Source organism: Spea bombifrons, chromosome 5 (genome assembly GCF_027358695.1).
Source record: "Spea bombifrons isolate aSpeBom1 chromosome 5, aSpeBom1.2.pri, whole genome shotgun sequence".
NCBI lineage: Eukaryota > Metazoa > Chordata > Amphibia > Anura > Pelobatidae > Spea > Spea bombifrons.
Genome location: NC_071091.1, coordinates 40,670,551 through 40,690,731, shown reverse-complemented (window position 1 = coordinate 40,690,731; position 20,181 = coordinate 40,670,551). Strand labels below are relative to the sequence as shown.

Here is a 20,181-nt window from a genome sequence, read left to right as displayed (position 1 = left end):
AGCAAGAGTGCCTAATCTTGATGGTTCATGGGTAGGTATACTATTTTCAGCATAAGCCAAAGCAATATAAACAATGATGTATTAACCCCTTAACGACCTTTCACGGTCCTGAACCGTCAAAAAATTAAATAAGCTTAGAAAGTGATCAACGATCACTTTCTTCGCTTAAACAGCATTACTGTAATGCCTCGATGTCGAGGCATTCAGCAAGGCCGAGATCGGCATCGGGGGCCATGTCTGGCCCATCCCCGGGGCGTCAACAGTGTATGTATGTATGGCGGCGGACGCCCGTTTTAAAAGCGTTTTAAAAACTTAAATGGTGTCGCTGGAATGCCTCGATCAGGAGGCATCCAGCGACACCAAACACTTACCTTGGGATGGACTGTGACCGCTCCGGAGAGAGGTCACAGCCGCAGCTGCCGGTGTTCTTCGCCATCAGCAAGATGGCGGCGGCCCGGGAAAAAAACAATAAAGATGAAAGAGTTCGCTAGACGGTCTCCAGACCCTCTAGAGAACTCTGGCTCCACTTGCAGGTTGAATACAGGTACTGCATTCAACCATGCAAGTCAATGGAGCCCAGCTTTCTAATCACAATGTGATTAGTAAAATATTCAAAAAATAATAAAAAATTAAAAACAATGGAAAAAAAATGAAAAAAAAATGTGCTAACATTTAAAAATAATTATGCAGTGATGTCACTAGATGAACCATCCAGTACCAGCAAAATGTGTAAAAAAAATATAAAAAAAGTATTAAAAAAATAAAATAAAAAAATAAAGTTTATTATTTTGAGCAAGTGCTAAAATTTCTCAAAAATCTCAACAAAGAGTTAAAATAAAAGCACTTCAAATACCCAAGGGGTGTCTAATATAAAAAAAATGGCTGATGGGGTAAATTGGAGTGGCCGAGATCAAAGATGGAGAAAAAAAGCGCACTTCCCAAATGTGGCATTTTAAATCTCAAACAACACGACCCATGCATGTCGGGTATCACTGCGCTCAGGAGATGTTCCTTGGGGTGTTGTTTGACAGTGACATATACCAGAACCTGTATATCTATAACTAAAGTACAATTTGTGTGAAAAAATAAAATAAAACAAATTACTATTACAAAGTTTGACAAAGTGTAGTTGTATAATTGGTGCATGGAAAGGGTTAAAATAACAGCATTTGGAATACCCTGGAGTGTCTAGTTTTCAGAAATATATGGTTTGACGGGGTTACATTGAGTTAACCGGCTTCAAAGATATTCCAAAGAGGAGATGGAGGCAGAAAGACCAGATTTGTTAAAAAAAGGTTTGGAAATCATAATACGCTGCTTGTAGTTATTGCCCTATAACTTACAAAAAACAGCAAGAAAACATAAAAACATTGGGTATTTCTAAACTCAGGACAAGTAGTAGAATCTATTTAGCTAATTTTTTTACTTGCTTTTTTAGGTGAGTAAAAGATTTTTCAAATAAAAGTCATAAAATGTGTATTTTTTCAATTTTTCACCATGTTTTTTTTATTTTTTTTTATAGTAAATAAGATGATACAATCAAGATAATGATATCTGAAGAAAGCCCATCTTGTCCTGAAAAAAACAATATATAACTTATGTGGGTACACTAAATGGGTGAGGAGAAAATTACAGCTGAACACAAGCACCACAAAAGTATTAAAACAGCCTCGGTCCCACAGAGTACAAAAAGAAAAAACGAGCCCGGTCCTTAAGGGGTTAAATCCCAAAACTAATAAGCAAAATCAGAATGAAAAACATAACCAGGTACACATACATGATGTGGAACTAACGTAAAAAAACACTTACCACCAGCATTTAACAATTCAAAGTTGAAATATATCCACTAACTTTGTGCAAGTCAAAGCAATGGCAACAGTGATGATCAACATACAGAATGTATCAGATAGCACTTTGAGGGCACACCTTCATGATGCAGTAGTATCAGAGTTTAAATGTTCAGCTCCATGCTAACCCCTAGTTAACCCCCGTATCTTTAGTGCAGAACAAGAGGCAGCCTTATTGTAAAGGCCCGCAACAGCAGTACCCTCAATAATTACCATTGTCTGGTACTCATCAAGTGGTACATGGACTTTGGATCACAGTTTTGAGCAAAAAATAAAAAAAGTTATTTTCACACTTATGTTACATACCTAGTGGGAGGTTTCACTATAGTTTCCATTGATAATTCTTGTTAAACTCTCCTTGTAAAAGTAAGTAATCCAAAGTAACTAATAGCCATATTACTTCTCGAGCAGAAAAAAAGATAAGATTCCTGGATTGAGTCCAATTTTGCAATGGTTTGTAATTGGTTGTAATCACTGCAAACATGTAAGAGAAAAAATCAAATTAAGATAGCTAAAACTTTTTTTTTAAAATTCATTGTGTTATAATATTTTACAGCAACTATTATGGTAGCTATCTTAGTGATTTTTGAATAATCTATAATAATAACGTAATGTTGTTTTAGTATATAAAATAAACCAGAATTGATTACAAAGAAAGTTTTGATTAGACAAGCAAATTACACTCAGTAACAATACCGAGAACTCTTCCCTCAGAACTCTTATAGTGCTGCCACAACTGCAGGGGATTCTGGGTAGTTGTGTTCAAACAAGGTTAACAATGATCAACTATTGCCTCTATATCCACTTTATACATGGATCCCTTGAGAGCAAATATCCGCTGTACTACAGCCTTTAGACAAAGCTAAGGATAGAGGTACAGTAGCGAGATCACCACTCCACCACTCACGGACAGCCGTTTCATGCTTTATGGAGGTTGCAATACTGGCGTTCTGCTTGAGGCTGGGAGCAGTAAAATAATTAAAAAATAAATAAAAAAGGGGGGGGGTTGTTCTGATGCAAAGCTTCCAAACAAACAAGTAAAAGCCAGACCCAAATAAATGAAAATCTTTTTTTTATTATTACATGTGAAAAGATAAAAAAATAAACAGATGTTAAATGTGTTCTGTCTATCCAGGGGACTTATTTATAGGTGAACTACATTATTCATGATACTCTTATATACCCAAGAAATGGAAATTGAAAAACTACTTAGACATAAGACCAAATAAACAATGGATGATCAGGTTGAATTGATTACATACAGTAAATTAAATACATGAAAGTATATATAAAAAGTGAACTTTGTTTGTCCCAAAAGAAATAGAATTCCATAAAACATAATTATTCATGAAATTTAGTTTAAAGAGTAATCTTAACAGGAGGCTAACTAGAAATCACAGGCAGCTGTTTTGGTGGCAAAGATGCCACACGCAGGCTGTTTTGGGGGCAAAGATGCCACACGCAGGCTGTTTTGGGGGCAAAGATGCCACAGGCAGGCTGTTTTGGGGGCAAAGATGGCAAGTCCTATTTTTCCAATCTGGGTCCTAGGCAGGTCTGGGTGCCAGATCTGATTTTATACTAAAAGGGGGCTGGCTGGTGGTAGAAATACACAATGTGAGGCTGGCTGTGGGCAACACACAAGGGGTTAGGGGTATCACATAAGTCAATACTAAAAGGGGCACAATACACAAGGTTGTGGGGTCACCAATATACAAGGGGGCAGCTGGGGCAATTACATGATAAATCAATAGTAAAGGGAAGGGCTGGCTTTGAGAGATTCACAAGCGGGCAAAATCAGAAAAGGGGGTTTATGACAACGCAGTGTGGCAAATACATTTTTATTGGTTGTAGCTTAGCCAGTCCAGATGTGGGTGTTCGTGTTGCAGAGCATGTCCTGGTGTGTGTGTTTGGGTGTGTTTGTGTGAGGAAAAGTAAAGGTTTTGTGTTATTTACTCTGTTTCAATCTGCATATTTTATTAAAAAGGATTAGTTGCACTAAATTGTGGCTTCAGGCTTCCCGTGTATGATGACTTTTTGTTTTAGTGTACTGATGTACTCCCAATCCCATCACACTACATCAATATGTGTTAGAAAATCATGAAAATATGGACATGGATGGTGGGCTGATTCGGTGGTGCAATGGGCCACTTGACTAGACTTGCCCCCCTCCTAGGCCATAGGCTGGCAGCCGTCACCTGGTTGCGCGAGAGCGATAAAAAAAAATAAATAAAAAAACGCATTTTTAAATGTTGGGACTCTTGGGAGGTATATTAGTGTTATGCCAATCTTCTAAGGCAAAGGATTTCTTAGTCTCTTTCAAGATGCATTATCTAAAAAAATCTGATTGTTTTATAATTTAACCAATCTAGAGACCTATTTTTTTCCTATAATTTATTATAAATTCATCAATAGTGCATACCTTCCAACATTTGAAAATGTGAGAGGGACATTTTTTTTTTTAAACCGCTCTCGCACAATTCACCAATACAAGCAATTGCATTTTACAATGTCGCGCTTGCATCGCCACTTAACCCCTTCGCGACCGGGACTCCTCCCTACAATCGCTGGTGGCAGTTTCAGGGACAGACAGGAAGGGTTCTTCAGTCTCCACATGAGTGTGGAGACAAGCTCCAACCCTCCCCCGCTTGTTAACCCCTTCAATACTGCAATTGTGTATGACCATACCTGGGAACTCTCCGGAGATTGCCGGGTGAAGTACTGCTTCTCCGTGACATGCCCCGGCCATTTTCTATTTAAATGGGGGTGTTTCCCGCTGTTGTCAGCGGGGACGCCTCTGACATCAGAGGGACCTCCCACGGATGTCAGTGGGACCTCCCACGGATGTCAGTGGGACCTCCCACGGATGTCAGTGGGACCTCCCAATGACGTCAAGGGGAACTCCCACCGAAGACACAGGAACGCCCACTGACGTTAGTGGGCAGTCCTGGCCACGTCCCGCAAGGGAAGGCTCTGGGTAGCTGGAGCCCAGAGGTTCCCAGGTATGTGTATGACACCATCGCAGCATTGCAGGGGTTAATATTTTCCCCACAAGTGGGCTGATGATGGCCAATAGGAGTAATCTGATCATTATGGCATCCCCTGGATGAAATGTGCACATTCCCGCTTTGACTCCACAATATCTGAGAAACATGACTGATCTATGCATGTGGGGTCTTGCTGTACTTGGGGGCGTGCTACTGAACACAAATCAAGACCTATTTTGTTCTTTTACACATCCACTCAGAAAAATAATCATGGTGAAACTGCAAAGTGGATGCAAAAAAAATTTTCTTTTTTTGTTAGCCTAAATTTGGAAGGCGCCGGTTTGGAATCAGCTGCATGGGACAGGCCAATATGCCCCTAACTAGATTCCCTGAGCTGTCTAGTTTGGAAAATATATAGTTTTAGTGGGTTAAAACGAAATATGGGACTGGCTGGACTCTACGTGTTTCAGATGAGATCCAGCAAACTGATCTGTTAAAATTCCATGTTTGAAAACTGAAATGTGCATGTTCCAAATTTGAACCCGTAGTTCCAAAGAGACATGCCCTACTCATGTATATGGGGTATTCCTGTACTCGTTGGGTGTTTCTAAATACAAATCACAGGTTGTTTCAATAATTTCATGTAACCAGAAAAAATACTAAAATACTGTGTTTGGTTAGAATTGGTTTGTTAAAAATGAAAATTATACTGCAATGTTTAGGACAGACTGGCACTAAAATGGTTAAAACAAAAGTGTTAAAATGCCCCTAGTAAAATGCTTTGGGATGTCATTTTTCAAAGAATATATACTTTTGTTTAGCACTTTTTCTGGCCGCTATTTGGGCATAACTCCCAGCATATCACATTTAAAAAAAATCTTCTTTAGAACAGTGCGTCATTCATCTTTAACCCTGTAAGTGCCAAAATAAATGAAAATACCATGCATGTGAGGTGTTTCCAAAAACAGGACAAATACCTAAATACACTTTTGGAGTCCCCCCCCCCTCATTTGCACTAGTTATATATAGTTTTTATATTATTTCAAAGGAAAGCCCAGCTTGTGCTGAAAAAAACAATATATAATTTGTGGGGGTGCACTAAATTAGTTAGTGGGCAATCAGAGTTGAATAAAGTCATAGCAAAAACACAAAAACGGCTCTGGTCCTTTAGTGCAAAAATTTTTTAAAAAAATCCTGAAGGGGTTAAAACACGCTTCATTTTTGTCAGCACAGTCATGCATATTAAAAATAACCAACACATTGAATTGAATTCCCATGAGGCTCAGCCAGACATACTGCTTCCATGATGCTGCCTGAGCATCATGGGAAGTGCAGTCAACAGTAAAGCTGCAGATGCTAGCTGTGAACTACAATTCCCATGATTCTCATGCAGCCAGGTGTCCACCATAATGCTGGCCGAGTATCATTGGAAGAGTAGTCAACAGCAGCAGATATATATTTTTTTTAATTAATGTTAGCCTCCCTCCCAGGACCCTTACACACTGCCTTTACATACATCTGAACATAGACACACAAACACATACACTGCCCTTACACACACCTGGCCAAAAACACACATATACAAATACACTGCCCTTACACACCTGCCTTTGGACACACACATATACTGCCCTTACAGACACATATACACATACACTGCCCTTACACACACACTGCCCTTACACACGAATATACACATACACTGCCCGTACATACGCAAATACACATACACTGCCCTTACACACCAGCCTACAAATACCTATACTGCTCTTACACACACAGCTGCCCATACACACACAAGCTTACAAACACACATATACATACACTGCCCTTACACCCCTTTCTCCCCATCTCTTACCTCTTCCTCCATCCTGTGGTCAGCTTTTGTTGCAGAGCCCGTGGGCAATATTCCATCTAATTTTTCTTAGTTGGTGTGCGCAGAAATTTTCTCTTGTGGAAAAAGTTTCACAGAGCAAAAATTTTGTGTGCACAATATCCGCGCCGCATAAAGTTTCAAAAAAATTATTTTTTTCTTTTTTTGGGAAAAACTGTTGTGCGCACAATTTTTGGACGTGTGCGCTCTCTATAAAAGCTATGTGCACGCGCACAAGCGCACGGCTTAGAGGGAACACTGCCCGTGGGTATGACTTCATATCCCTGCGCTCGGCATTACTTGCCGGCGCATAGTGATTAGGGAGCAGCAAAGTGAGGTCTGAAGGGACAGACCTTGCGCTACCTAATGTTGAGCCCACTAGAGGGAGATTGTGATCTCCCAACTAGTCCTGCAGGCTGCAGCTGCTGATCAGGCGGCTATGCGTCTCCTCGCAGCTGCACCCGAGGTGAGTACCGCTGTCGCCTCACCCTTCCTCCACCCCTGCAAAGCACAACAGAGGTAGACTGTCCCGCCAAAATTGGGGGGCATGATAGTGTGATGATGAAAGATTGTTTTTCTCACCCAAACATTTTAAATCTTAAATATAAAAGCAGAGCTGTAGAAGGTAATCCAAATTTAAGTTGGAGAAAAGTTGCCTTGGACTCAAAATGTCTGATTCCACTCTGCATTCAATTAGCTGGACTAATATCATACAACCATACCACACAACAACCATAACAAATCACATATATTATTGAAGGGATACAATTAGTTTTAAATCACAATCATTTTTTTCAGGGACAATTTTTTCTTCAACTCAAGCTGAAGATGGACCGGAATCTTTTTTCAACCTACTATACTATACTAGATATAAATATAGATCCATTTTGAATCAAAGGCACTGTTATGGGTAACCAGGTTTGCCCGAAGCTATGCCATTCTTTTTTATGGCAGCCTGGAAAAACAAGTATTTCTACTCTAACCAGGTTTTTGGGGCAAACCTGGTAACCTATAAAAGATATATAGAAAATGTGTTTTTTATATGGAGCGGTAACCAAGAAAATGTATTTTGTTAGGATTGAACAACAATCAGTGGAGAATACACCTCACCACTACAGACTGAAGTAAATGTTTTAGAGCTAAACATATACCGTATTGGCTCGGATATAGGCCGCACCCGTATATAGACCGCACCCTAAAAGTTTGGTGCTTTTTTAAAGAAAAAGTTTTGTAATAGATATGCTGCCACTCTGTCTCCCCCACCCCCGAGATATGCTGCCACTCTCCCCCCCAAGATATGCTGCCACTCTGTCCTCCCCCCACTCTTGAGATATGCTGCCACTCCCCCCCGAGATATGCTGCCACTCTGCCCCCCCCGAGATATGCTGCCACTGCCCCCCCTGAGGTATGCTGCCACTCTGCCCCCCCGACTTACCAGAGCAGACTCCCGGGTGTCTTGCGGGGGACATCTACGCAATACGCGTATAAACTTCCGGTGCCGGCACTCGGCGGATGTGCCGGCACTCGGCGGATGTGCCGGCACTCGGCGGATGTGCCGGCACTCGGCGGATGTGCCGGCACCGGAAGTTGTATACACGTATTGCGTAGATGTCCCCCGCCGGCCCTGCAAGACACCCGGGAGTCTGCTCTGGTAAGTCTCGGGGGCAGTGGTAAAACGCATCGTGCGGACGTTCACCGGCTGCGGCGATGCGCGTAAACAATATCCGCTGCCGGCACGTCTGCACGACGTGCTTTAACAATCTCCCTTGCCGGGACTCCCCTCGTGGGAGATTGTTAAAGCACATCGTTCAGACGTGCCGGCAGCGGAGGTTGTTTACGCGCGCATCGCCGCAGCCGGTTAACATCTGCACGATGCGCTTAGACAACCTCCCGTGCCGGCACTCCCCCTGTGGGAAGTGCTGGCAGGGGAGGCTGTCTGAGTGTATCAGAGAGTAGGATCCAGGTCCCCTGCACCGCTGCGGGGGATCTGTATCCTAACCGTGCTGCCTGCCCGGCTCTAGACCGGGCGCTAGACCCTGAATATAGGCCGCACCCCCACTTTAAAGACTTAAAGTGGGGGGAAAATGTGCGGCCTATAGTCGGGCCAATACGGTATATAGAAAACTCCACTTTGTCCAGTCAGTCGATGTCAACAGCTATATATATATCAGACATTATATGTATTTATATATTTATTGGCATTGGCATCTTTTAGAAAAAGATGAAGGTTTGGTAAGAATTATACCAGAACGCCCCAAAATAGTTTTCAGGGTGCACCAAAAGTAAAAGATAAATTAGTGAGGAGTTATTTAAAACCTGATATATTAAAAAAGTAGTACATAACTTTCTTCAAAAAAATTGGGTTATTTGCCTGTGGGATGTGTTTGGCCTGTAGAAGTGTAAACAAAACAGAGAGAGAGCATGTGCAGGAATTTACATCTAATACAAACAAAAAACATATAATATCATACAACACATAACATGCCACACCAAAAATGTAATTTACATGTTGTCAGATATTTTATGATCAAAAACATGTATTCCATATTCTGTATTTTACATGAGCCCAAATTGAGTCAGAGCCATTTTATTTTACTTAATCATATAGTGATTATTTCTTTTTGTCCTTGTTGTTTCTATAATTGAGAACAAAGAAGTATTCATGTATATAGATGTTTCAGTATATATGATCCAATTAGCGTTATCTTCCATGAGAAAGTTTAGGAGTATACACTGCATATCCTTAGGAATGTAAATTGGAATGGGGGATACATGGTAAGACTACCAAGATCTGATTTACTATCTAGGAAGTAACACCTGGCGACCAAGGGTGACCAAGGATAAATTCCAAACACATATGTAATGGTTTTACGTTATTTCTTAGACCAGAGCGTCTCTAACAGGTAAATTAAGAAATTCCAACGGTGTAAATATGAGTAGAAATCCTAATTATAATGGGTAAAACCCACCGTTATGATTGGAGAATTCCAATCAAGAGGTGGAGGCTATGATAATAAGCTCCATCTTTAAAAGCTTATGTCTTTAATAAAAAAAAAAAAAACGGACCTTAAAAAAAACGCACCCTGAAAAAGACAGACTGATGGACTTATTCACCAAATTTACCCCAGAGAATTGGAATCTTAAGATTCTGGCACCATATTTCACTCTTAGAGTTACTTTGAGTTCTAACCTATATAACTTGTAGAAAGTTATATTCTTTCCCACTTAATTTCTTGCCACTGAACATGGATTAACTTCTACAAGGACCAGTTGGACAACAGCAACAAGTGGTGGTAATTATAATTGTTTTATTATTCTGAATAGAGGTGAATTTTGTCTTCTTCGTATAGAATTCCCTGTTTCTGGGAAACAGTATATTGCATTATTGTATATGACGGCTTGTGAGACTGCAGCTTATAACCCGTGATAATGACAATAATGAAAAGGTATTTTTACCTATAGATGAAGTTTGACATTATTTGCATCTATTAGGAACTTCACTAATACTCTTAGACACAATTAAATTATTTCAGTTTGTCATATTAGTTGAACTAATATTAGAGAGATAGTGATATCTTTATTACTGCCCTGATTCTTATCAATTTTTGGTTGCTGAGTGGACTGGAAATTAATTGTGTGTTAGACTCATAAAATACCAATTCATATTGATAACTTTCGATAATGTACTGTATTTGAATTGATTCATTTTTGACATGTTTTAAGAATTTTCTGTTTTATATTATGCACTGTGTGACTCATATATATATTTTATAAATTGTATTCACAATAAATACCAATTTATTTATTTGGTTTGTTTTTCTCCACAACTTCATTTATTTTTTGAGCGTGGCCACTAATTACCTTTGTTATTTCACATTACTTTTGGGGTAAGTGTAGAGTTTTAGCTCCAGTGATTCAGCAGCACTTATTATGTTTGTTTAGCGCTTTACCTAAAGTCACTTATTTGTAATATCATAATGTATGGTTTCTAGCATGGCTGAATTAGATACACTTTCTAGAATACCAAATTTTCCCTTTAACTTTTGAATTATTGTAGTCAATACATAGGGTTTAAGGATATTTGTTTTAAACAATGTTTACATTAGTCCACATAATATGAGAAGGTTGATATAGCAAACAATTGGCTTTTTCCATTTCAAACCAACCAGAAATTGACCCAGAATATAACCTTTATTTAATTTATATATGTCTGGGTATGCCACTTCCCTTAAGTATTCTTTTAAGAATCATTTGAGAAATTGTTTTATTTAATCTTCTAAATCCATAGAGCTAAAATCTGTCAATTTTAACACCTCATAGATTATTTTAATTTTCAATAAATAAATTATTTATTGACTTTTTAGCATTTCTGAATCTTTTGTTGTCAGTAAGGCCAGAATCAAATCTAGATGTTTCAAAGATATGAGGACATCATCCGCATACAGTGTTAGCTTCTAAATTTGAGTGTCTACCAGAACCCCATCTGATCATTATTGCTAGATGTTCGATGGCCATGATGTATAATAGCGGTGCTAAAGGACATCCTCGTCTAGTGCCATTTTTAATAGGGAACAAGTCCCATTCAAACATAGGACCAACTACCTTTGCACGTGGATGTCACGTACGATACTTACCCGTGCAGTGGGTAGCTGTGCACCCACTGCTCGGCGCATTTTCTAGCCGCACAGTCTGCAGCCGTCCGTGCATAAACCCGGCACTCTTAAAGGGACCGCGTCCTGGAAATTGGACAAGTAATTAGGGGGCTTCCTGAGACTACTTAAACAAGTGACACCTTTTTCAAGAGTCTCTAAAAGCAACTTGGTGGTTTGTTTCCCTGCTCATTGCCTCCATTAACCCTTGGTCTGCTGCTACGGTATGCATGTCGTCCGACGTACTGCTTAGTGCCTCCGTTAACCCTTGGTCTGCTGCTACGGTGTGTGTAACGTGTGACTACTACTCATGTCTCTGGGAACCGTACCTCCTGCACCAGAGTTCCTGTGGTCTGCTCATCGCCTGCTACACTCTCTAACACCCACTCTGTGTTCAGCTCACTTCTAGCAGTCTGCCTTCTAGTTAGTCGGTACTGCAAGGTTCGGCCTTCCCGCACAAGATTCCTTCTCTCCTGGACCAGGTAGGCCTACGAGTGGATCTGAATCAATAAATATTGTATATATACACAATACAAGGGTCCAATAATACCACATTTTTCTACTACATATAGAAATTAACAATTATTGGGGTAATTGTAGCATATAGTATCTCTTAAGGTATATACTAAGTTTCTGTTATAAGAAGTAAGGTTTTTATTATTTTTTCTTTCTTTCCAATAGGATGTTAGTATTCAATGTGCAATGGCAAGAAAGCTTAAATAAACCCTTTGGAATTATCCGTTTATTGCGTTATTTATTCATAAAATGAACAAACACATTGTGCGTAAGCTTAAAACATACAAATCCTTAATGTCTTTATTGAACATACCCATTAAACATTCACAATGCTAGAGGAAAAAGTAAGTGAACCCTTGGATTTCATAACTGGTCAAACCTCTTTGGCAGTCATAACCTCATATTCCTAGGACACCCGGTCTTGAAATCATTCCACACATCTTTAATAGGTTAAAGTATGGGCTGACTGATACTGGACTGATGATTTTCTTTTTTTGAAACCATTGTGTATATTTACTTTGATGTTTGGGGTTATTGTCCAACTGCATTACACTTCTACTTCAGGGTACAGAAAGCCACCCTGACAATTATCCTGTATGAAACCTTGATAAACATGGGAATTTATTTTACCCTCAATGATGGCAAACAATCCACAAAACATTTTCCCAGTGGCGTTGTAGAGTGTCAATGTGCCCTTTGGCAAACTTGAGGTGAACAGTGATGTTAAAATGGAGACCAGTGGCTTCCTCCATGGTGTCTTGCCATTTATTCCATGCCTGTTCAATGTTTTGCATATATATATATATATATATATATATATATATATATATATATATATATATTCTTGAGGCCTTTCGGATGTACGGCGAGTTGTCCAACCTTAAAATAAATTACTCAAAGTCGGAAATTCTTAATATCTCCCTGCCCCCTCATTTAGTGTCATCGCTTATGCCTAGCTTCTCCTTTAAGTGGTGCCTGGAGAAGCTGAAGTACTTGGGGATCTGGCTGACTGCTGATCCTACCAGGCTATTCCAGACTCATTTTGCCCCATTGCTTTCGACCTTGTCCACGGATTTGCGGCGGCGGACGCCGCTATACCTTTCCTGGATAGGCCGCGTCAATGTGGTTAAGATGAACCTTTTACCTCGGGTGCTATATCTGTTCCAAACGCTACCGATTCGGATACCCCGGGACTTTTTTCAGGCCCTTCGGTCCATGGTGACTAAGTTTGTCTGGGGCAATAAGAGCCTTAGACAACGATTCTCTCAGCTTACACGGCCCAAGACTGCGGGTGGTCTTGCCTTACCTGATTTCCGCAAGTACTACCAGGCTACCTATCTCCTCCGCATTATAGAATGGGGCATCCATGGTCCCACAGCTAAAACGTGGGTGGCGCTGGAGCTCGGAGACTTGCGGGGCGGGTGTATCATGCCTTATGGGGCCCGGACGGTGGTCTCGGTGGGGTGTCCCACCCTTTCATACTGGCAACTCTTCTGGTTTGGAGAGAGGTGCGGCAGCGTGCCCGGCTTTCTAGTGCGCCTTCGCCCCTAATGCCCCTTTGGGGAACCCAGACTTTGCGCCGGGACGTAGTGGGGGGAGACTGAGTTTTCTTTGGGTCCCTGTCTGGGCTCGGGCACTGCTGGGGAAGGGTTGCTACCCTTAGGGACGCTGGTGCCTAACTCTGAGCCTGCCTGGCTGGAGCGCGTCACATATCATCAGATAATGCACTATCTTTCTACCTTGCCAAATCACGATCGTCTCAACCGGGCCTTAACAGGCTTTGAAACCTGGTGCACAAGAGACTACCCACCGGAGAGGGCCATCTCCCTGCTTTACTCCTTGCTTTTAACAGCGACTCACACGACAAGACCGTCCTTTTGCATGACTTGGGAGTCTACCTGCGACATTCGACTCTCTGACGAGGGCTGGGACAAAATTTTTATTTTTACCCACAAGAGTTCTAGGGCGACCAAGACACAGGAAGCTAACTATAAGCTATTGACAAACTGGTATCGAACACCGCAGAGGCTACACAGAATGTTCCCAAACACCTCTGATAGGTGTTGGAGATGCAATGTGGATGAGGGTACTATGTTGCACATATGGTGGTACTGCCCACTCATACAATCATTCTGTTGTATTCCCCTGAATACCCCTGAATTCCTTATTCCCCTGAATTGGAAGCGGCCCCACCCTCCTTCACGGCGGGATTGGATTACTAGAGTAGAGGAGATCAGGAGGGTCAAGGATCTTTCCGCTACAACTACGAAACTCAGGGAGGCATACATGGCCACATGGTTCTACTGGCTGTCCTCTGTCATTGGGACCGACACTTAATCGCCTTTTACCGTTTGGTTGTGCAGGCTGTCGGTGCGCTTTCTTATGTCAAAACGGGGGCAGTAGAGGCTTACGCCGATGTGTCTCTCCCGATGTTGCATCTCAATATTGCTATGTGTAATGCAACTCGGTGCCCTGTATTATGTGTACTTGATGTGTACTATTTGGGCTGCTGAAAGTTAGGGGAGGTGGGGGTTAATTTAGGGGCAGTTATGGTTAATGGGGTGTTTAGGGTTAATTTAGGGGCAGCTGTGGTTAATGGGGTGTTTAGGGTTAATTTGAGGCAGTTGTGGTTAATGGTGTGTTTAGGGTTAATTTAGGGGCAGTTGTGGTTGATGGGGTCTTTAGGGTTAATTTAGGGGATGCTGTGGTTGATGGGGTCTTTAGGGTTAATTTAGGGGATGCTGTGGTTAATGGGGTGTTTAGGGTTAATTTAGGGGTAGTTATGGTTAATGGGGTGTTTAGGGTTAATTTAATGATGAGGACTGAGGTTAATTTAATTAATTTAATAAAGTTAATTTAAGGTGCAGTTAGAGGTAAAGGGGGGCAAACTAAGGGGAATCTAAATCCTAGGGGCAGTGAAGATTAACCTTGTATTTATTTATAAAAGTATGGTGTCAGTGTGATGCGAAAGGGGTCTGTGACTATGAAGGGACTATGAGATATCTGGGGGTTATAAGGCATATCTGGGGAGAATGGAGTGACATATCTGGGGGCTCAGTGACATATCTGGGGGTATAAGGCATATAGGGTATATAAGGCATATGTGGGGAGGGCAGTGTGGCATGTCTGGGGAGGACGGAGTGGTGTATCAGTGTGTATAAGGCATATCTGGGGCCCACAGTAGCATATCTGGGGGTAGAGTGGCGTGGCATATGTGGGGAGGGCAGCGTGGCATGTCTGGGAGGCAGCGTGGCATGTCTGGGAGGCAGCGTGGCATGTCTGGGAGGCAGCGTGGCATGTCTGGGGAGGATGGAGTAGTGTATCAGGGGGTATAAGGCATATCAGGGGCCACAGTGGCATATGTGGGGGTAGAGTGGAGTGGCACGTCTGGGAGGCAGCGTGGCACGTCTGGGAGGCAGCGTGGCACGTCTGGGAGGCAGCGTGGCACGCTCAAATGTGGCTGGTTGGGAAATAAAGACAAGAAATGCATTTTATCAAAGTTTTTTTTTATTCTGCTGTTTTTAACATCATTTGTTTATTAAGTTATTTTAAATGAAAAATTTACATTCATTTTTTTATCCGATTAATCGAAAAAATAATCGGCCAACTAATCGATTATGAAAATAATTGTTAGTTGCAGCCCTAGTGTTATTAGTTGAAACTGATTGTGTTTGTCAGTTATCATATTTCAAGACAAATTTATACATAGATGCTGTTAATCACAAAGGGTCCACTTACTTTTTCTTGCCACTGTATGTAGCAACCGGTGGTGCCTCCCAACTATCCAGATTTAATCACTCTGTCTCATTGTCCCACCAAGCTCTACCTCTGTCTTTTTCAGGACAGAAGAACAGCTAGGTGGGGCAGTGGGATTGGGGACAGCAATCCCATGGCCCTGACTTCATTCTCTGGTGTCCAGGAGATGCCAGTTTAGGTGACATTCTACCTCCCAAGCTCCATCCTCTCGCATCCAGATTCCCCTGGGGTAGTAGTTTAAAGGTATGTTTCTTGTTTGGTGTGAGTATATTTATGTTTTGGTAGGCTACATTACTTAAGATTTCTACCCTAAACTAAATTCCTCTTAGAAAATAGTTTGTCTATATAGGTTTTTGAAAGATAATATTGATCTGAGAAAAAAATACATTTGACTGGTAAAAAATAAAAAGAGGAGTAGCAATAATAGCTTCTCACAGTATATTTCAAACATATTTATGATGAGAGTAATGGAAGAAAATAGAATATACCAAAACTCAATTATTAGAATTAATAATGTTATGTATACTCAAACAAGTCAGTATTCTCTTATATTATTAGACAGTATTATCACAAAGACAATTAATTTTACATGTGGGAAAATGATCTTGGGTGGTGATTTCAGTTTTGTGGTGGATCCAAAATCTTAATTATGCAGAAATTCTTAATTAGGATCTTGTTGATTGTTAGAGGATCCATCACCCAAATGATTGAGGTCCATCAATCTTATTTCTGTATTAATAAATTTTTTTTTTTTTTTTTTACTAAACCCTTTTTTTTTTTTTTTTTTTTTTTTTTTTTTTTTAACTCCATTGTGGTATCTATGATGGTTTCTATGGCATGGTCTGACCATGCTACAGTATTCCTATGGATTAAAGAAAACTCAGAGTATAAAACAACGACCAAATGGAGATTAAATGAAATCTTCCTTCAAAACAGAAAACATACTGAAGACAACATATGATAAAATCAGTAATGCTATTTTATATCTAAAACAAAAGTGGTACTATAGCAATAATAGGATAGGTAAAATTTTAACTAATACATTGAAACATAGTTCTAAAAATAAGACAATTTAGAAAATTATAGTTGGAAAGCTATCCAGATGGCTTTACAGTCCCTTTCCATAAATTGGAAACTTTTATTCCAAAAACTACATAATACCTACCTATACCATAATGTTTATATAACACCTACAGTTTATGCAGCACTTTATATACTGCATGGTGTAAGGTATTTTTAAACTGTCAGGCAAAATACCTAAGTCAGAGCACGTATGTGAAAATCTGTGAAACAATCAGTTGTAAACAATGTTATTAGTCCAGAGCATTTAAATATATTAGTCGTGTAGTTTTTAAGCAAATATTATTCAATAACTTAATTGCGTTTTACTACATTAGTTTGCGGGTTTTGCCTTGGACGCTGCTGTTCACTTGCTTCCCAGTCCACGCTTGAACAAATAAACTACGGGGGTTAAAGCAGCTTATCCCTACCTTCTCCCTGAAACCACGACAGAAAGACAACATAAGCAAATGGCAACAAATTGCCCTGCGCAAACACACACACACAAAGGTTCAGGTCCTGAAACACATATCTGCAGAGCTAAACCGTCGGAACTGTGCAACAGGTGTCCTTTACACTCTGCCTTCACAAAACTTGGAAATATGTCCTCCACGTACCTGTATGCAGAGAAGGGCGCAGGTGTCTAAATAGTAACTAGTAATCCCTGGATTTATTAGGAATTCCCACTGCTGTCAATTTGCAAGGACTCTTAAAACGTTAGGTTGTGCTGCTATTAACCTTCTTCGTAACGTTGTCTCTCTGTGATCTCGCAGAGACACTGTGTCTAGCCCCCTCCCACAGACAGCAGCTGCCAGACCTTGTTTCAGAACAGCTTAGTTTTTCTCAAGCCCTCCCCTGGAGACGTAGAGTTGCCTGTTCTCTGTGTCACCCAGCGGCCCAGGGGAGGGGTGTGTGGACACAGAAAAGGAATGCGTAAAACGTGAAATATACTTTAAGTTAGAGCAGATCAAAACAGCGATTAAAAATGGATACGCATTAACCAGCACAACATACGAAGCTCTTAGCCACATTTTTTACAGAAATGATTTGTGCTATGTGTTGAGGTCGCACGTTTTTAAATGTAGCCATACGACTTACGACATACTGTTTAGCACCTTAAAATATCATAGCAAAAAATCATGAAAACAAATCAGCCCACTTGCCTGAAACTAATCCTCCAAAACAAACAAAAAAAAATTCTGCAGCAATGATCCTGCAGAATCTGCGCTTATAAAACAGAGGGGATAAAATAAAATGTACGAGGGTTTTTAAAACTCAAACCTAATCCACCCCCCCAAAAAAAGTTCACAGTGGTCATGTGACTAGAGGCAGTACCCACACAAAAGCAGCAGGCATATTGCCCTTCACTCTTAAAGGGACAGTTTACATTTCCATGCAGCTCCACTTATGAAGAAATCGGAGGCACCAAACCTCACAGTTTAGGAATACAAATTGCTGTTGAGAGAACACATAAGACAGGCTATGACAAACATGAGGTATAGTGCTACAAGAAGATAAACATAAATCTAAAAGAGTATGCAACGGACCCGGGTTATTTGGTGCCGTCTATAACAGCTATTATGGCCATCCGGAGTTAAATAATGCCGCGTTTGATCAAGTACCGTTGAATAATGTATCCCCTTCTTTATATGTGTGCTGTGTTATCTATGCTCCGTTCCCCTTCCCGTCCTACCCCATCCGCCATCTGTGTATCACCTGCCCTGCCCACAGACTTCGGCTTTCGGAGCCCAAGCACCCCCTGCAGAGACTGGAAATACCGGGTCGCTACAGCTGCTAGAGAAGTGGTGGTCTGCCGGCGCGGCTATCGGACCCACGCCGGCTGTCAAAAGCTTCAAACTACTGCCGCTCAGGGTCCCTTTGACCGATCACGCCGCTTTTTGGACCAGATGTTCCTGGACCCCGAGCGCCCCATTGGCACCCCCGAGATCGCCGCTGCTTCTTCGGGATCACCCCGAGAACGACGACCAAAGTATACAGACATTGCGGGGCTCGGAGGCCTAAGTGTGGTGCCGGACTGTCTGGGCAGGGTGGGAAGATGTGTCCTGATTTATGACCTTTTTGTCACCTAACCTGTATATAAGAGAATAGTGGTGGTGTAACCCACCACAGTGAGTGGAGCGAATAAGTAAAAAGGCAGGGTCTAAGATGTGTACAAATCGCTACAACACTCTGTGGGAATCCCGCTGTCCCACACAAAAACAATAATGCAAAATAGAATAGTGGTGGTGTAACCCACCACAGTGAGTGGAGCGAATACGCAAATAAAGATATAGCTTACCCCCTTGGGGTTAAAAACGATCAGAATCCGAGATGTACATAAAAGATAAAAGAAACAAATACCGTATTGGCTCGATTATAGGCCGCACCTGATTTTAGGCCGCACCCTAAAAGTGAGGGTTTTTAAAAAAAAAAAAATTTAGATTCTTTGAAAAAACAACTTAGTGTTATAGATATGCTGCCACTCTGCCCTCCCCCCGAGATATGCTGCCACTCTGTCCCCCCCCAAGATATGCTGCCACTCTGCCCCCCCCGAGATTTGCTGCCACTCTGTCCCCTCCACATATCCCCCCCACCCTAGACTTACCAAAGACTCCCTGGTGTCTATGCGTATTGCGCATTAGACAACCTCCCCGTGGAAAGTGCTGGCAGGGGAGGCTGTCTCAGCGTATTGGAGAGTAGGATCCAGATCCCCTGCAGCGCTACGGGGGATCTGTATCCTAACCCTGCTGCCTGCCCGGCACCCGGAACTGCATGTCCCGGGCGTTGGGCAATACGTATTGCGCATCCCTGCGCTAAACCCCGAATATAGGCCGCACCCCCACTTTAAAGATTTATAGTGGGGGGGGATTGCGGCCTATATTCGTGCAAATATGGTAATAGTGCAACCTGTGTGCAACACAAATAAATGCAATAAAAGTAATGGGCTAGAACACTCACATAGGTGGAGCCAATATGACTGGCTCCAATCGAAATCGGTGAAGATCTAATCCAGAGCCCCCACCCGGGCTCTGGTATGGATTATGCTGTTCTGACTGAGGGCAGCACTTCCTCTTTAACACCAGCGTAAATAAAGATAGCAGCAGGAAAAAATAATGGATCCAGTAGGGGATGAGTCTTTAAATGGTACTGTGGAAAACTGAGCAATATGTGCAAAGGATGCAATATGTGCCAGTAATGCCAAATGTGCAAAATATGCACATTTTAACCCCTTAAGGACAATTACTCGTAGTATATTGTGGGACAATGGCTCTTTTAAAATTTTTCAGTGTTGCTGTTTAGCTGTGATTTTCTTCTTTCTCATTTCATGCTCCCACACATATTATATATTGTTTTTTTCAGGACAAACAGGGCTTTCTTTAGATAATTTTATCATATCATCTAATTTACTATTAAAAAAATGATAAAATATGGGTATTTTTTGTTAAAAAATTACTTTTTCTCACTTTTTAAACAAAAAACTTTTACTCATCTGCAAA

At 41.2% G+C, this 20,181-nt stretch overlaps 1 protein-coding gene across 2 annotated transcripts in view; it reads right to left on the bottom strand.

The window, feature by feature from the left end:
- COBL (cordon-bleu WH2 repeat protein) overlaps window positions 1-17,491 on the bottom strand; it is a 318,027-nt gene extending 300,536 nt beyond the window's left edge. Inside the window, exon 1 of one of the 2 annotated variants that reach the window (XM_053468136.1) lies at window positions 17,302-17,491. Coding sequence is in view for 1 of the 2 variants with exons in the window: in XM_053468135.1 (XP_053324110.1) it covers window positions 2,154-2,182 (29 nt within the window). In the remaining variant the exon portion in view is untranslated. Of the gene's footprint in view, window positions 1-2,153; window positions 2,296-17,301 lie in introns of those variants that run through there. The other variant, XM_053468135.1, reaches the window with a different exon arrangement.
- Window positions 17,492-20,181: the final 2,690 nt, after the last annotated feature.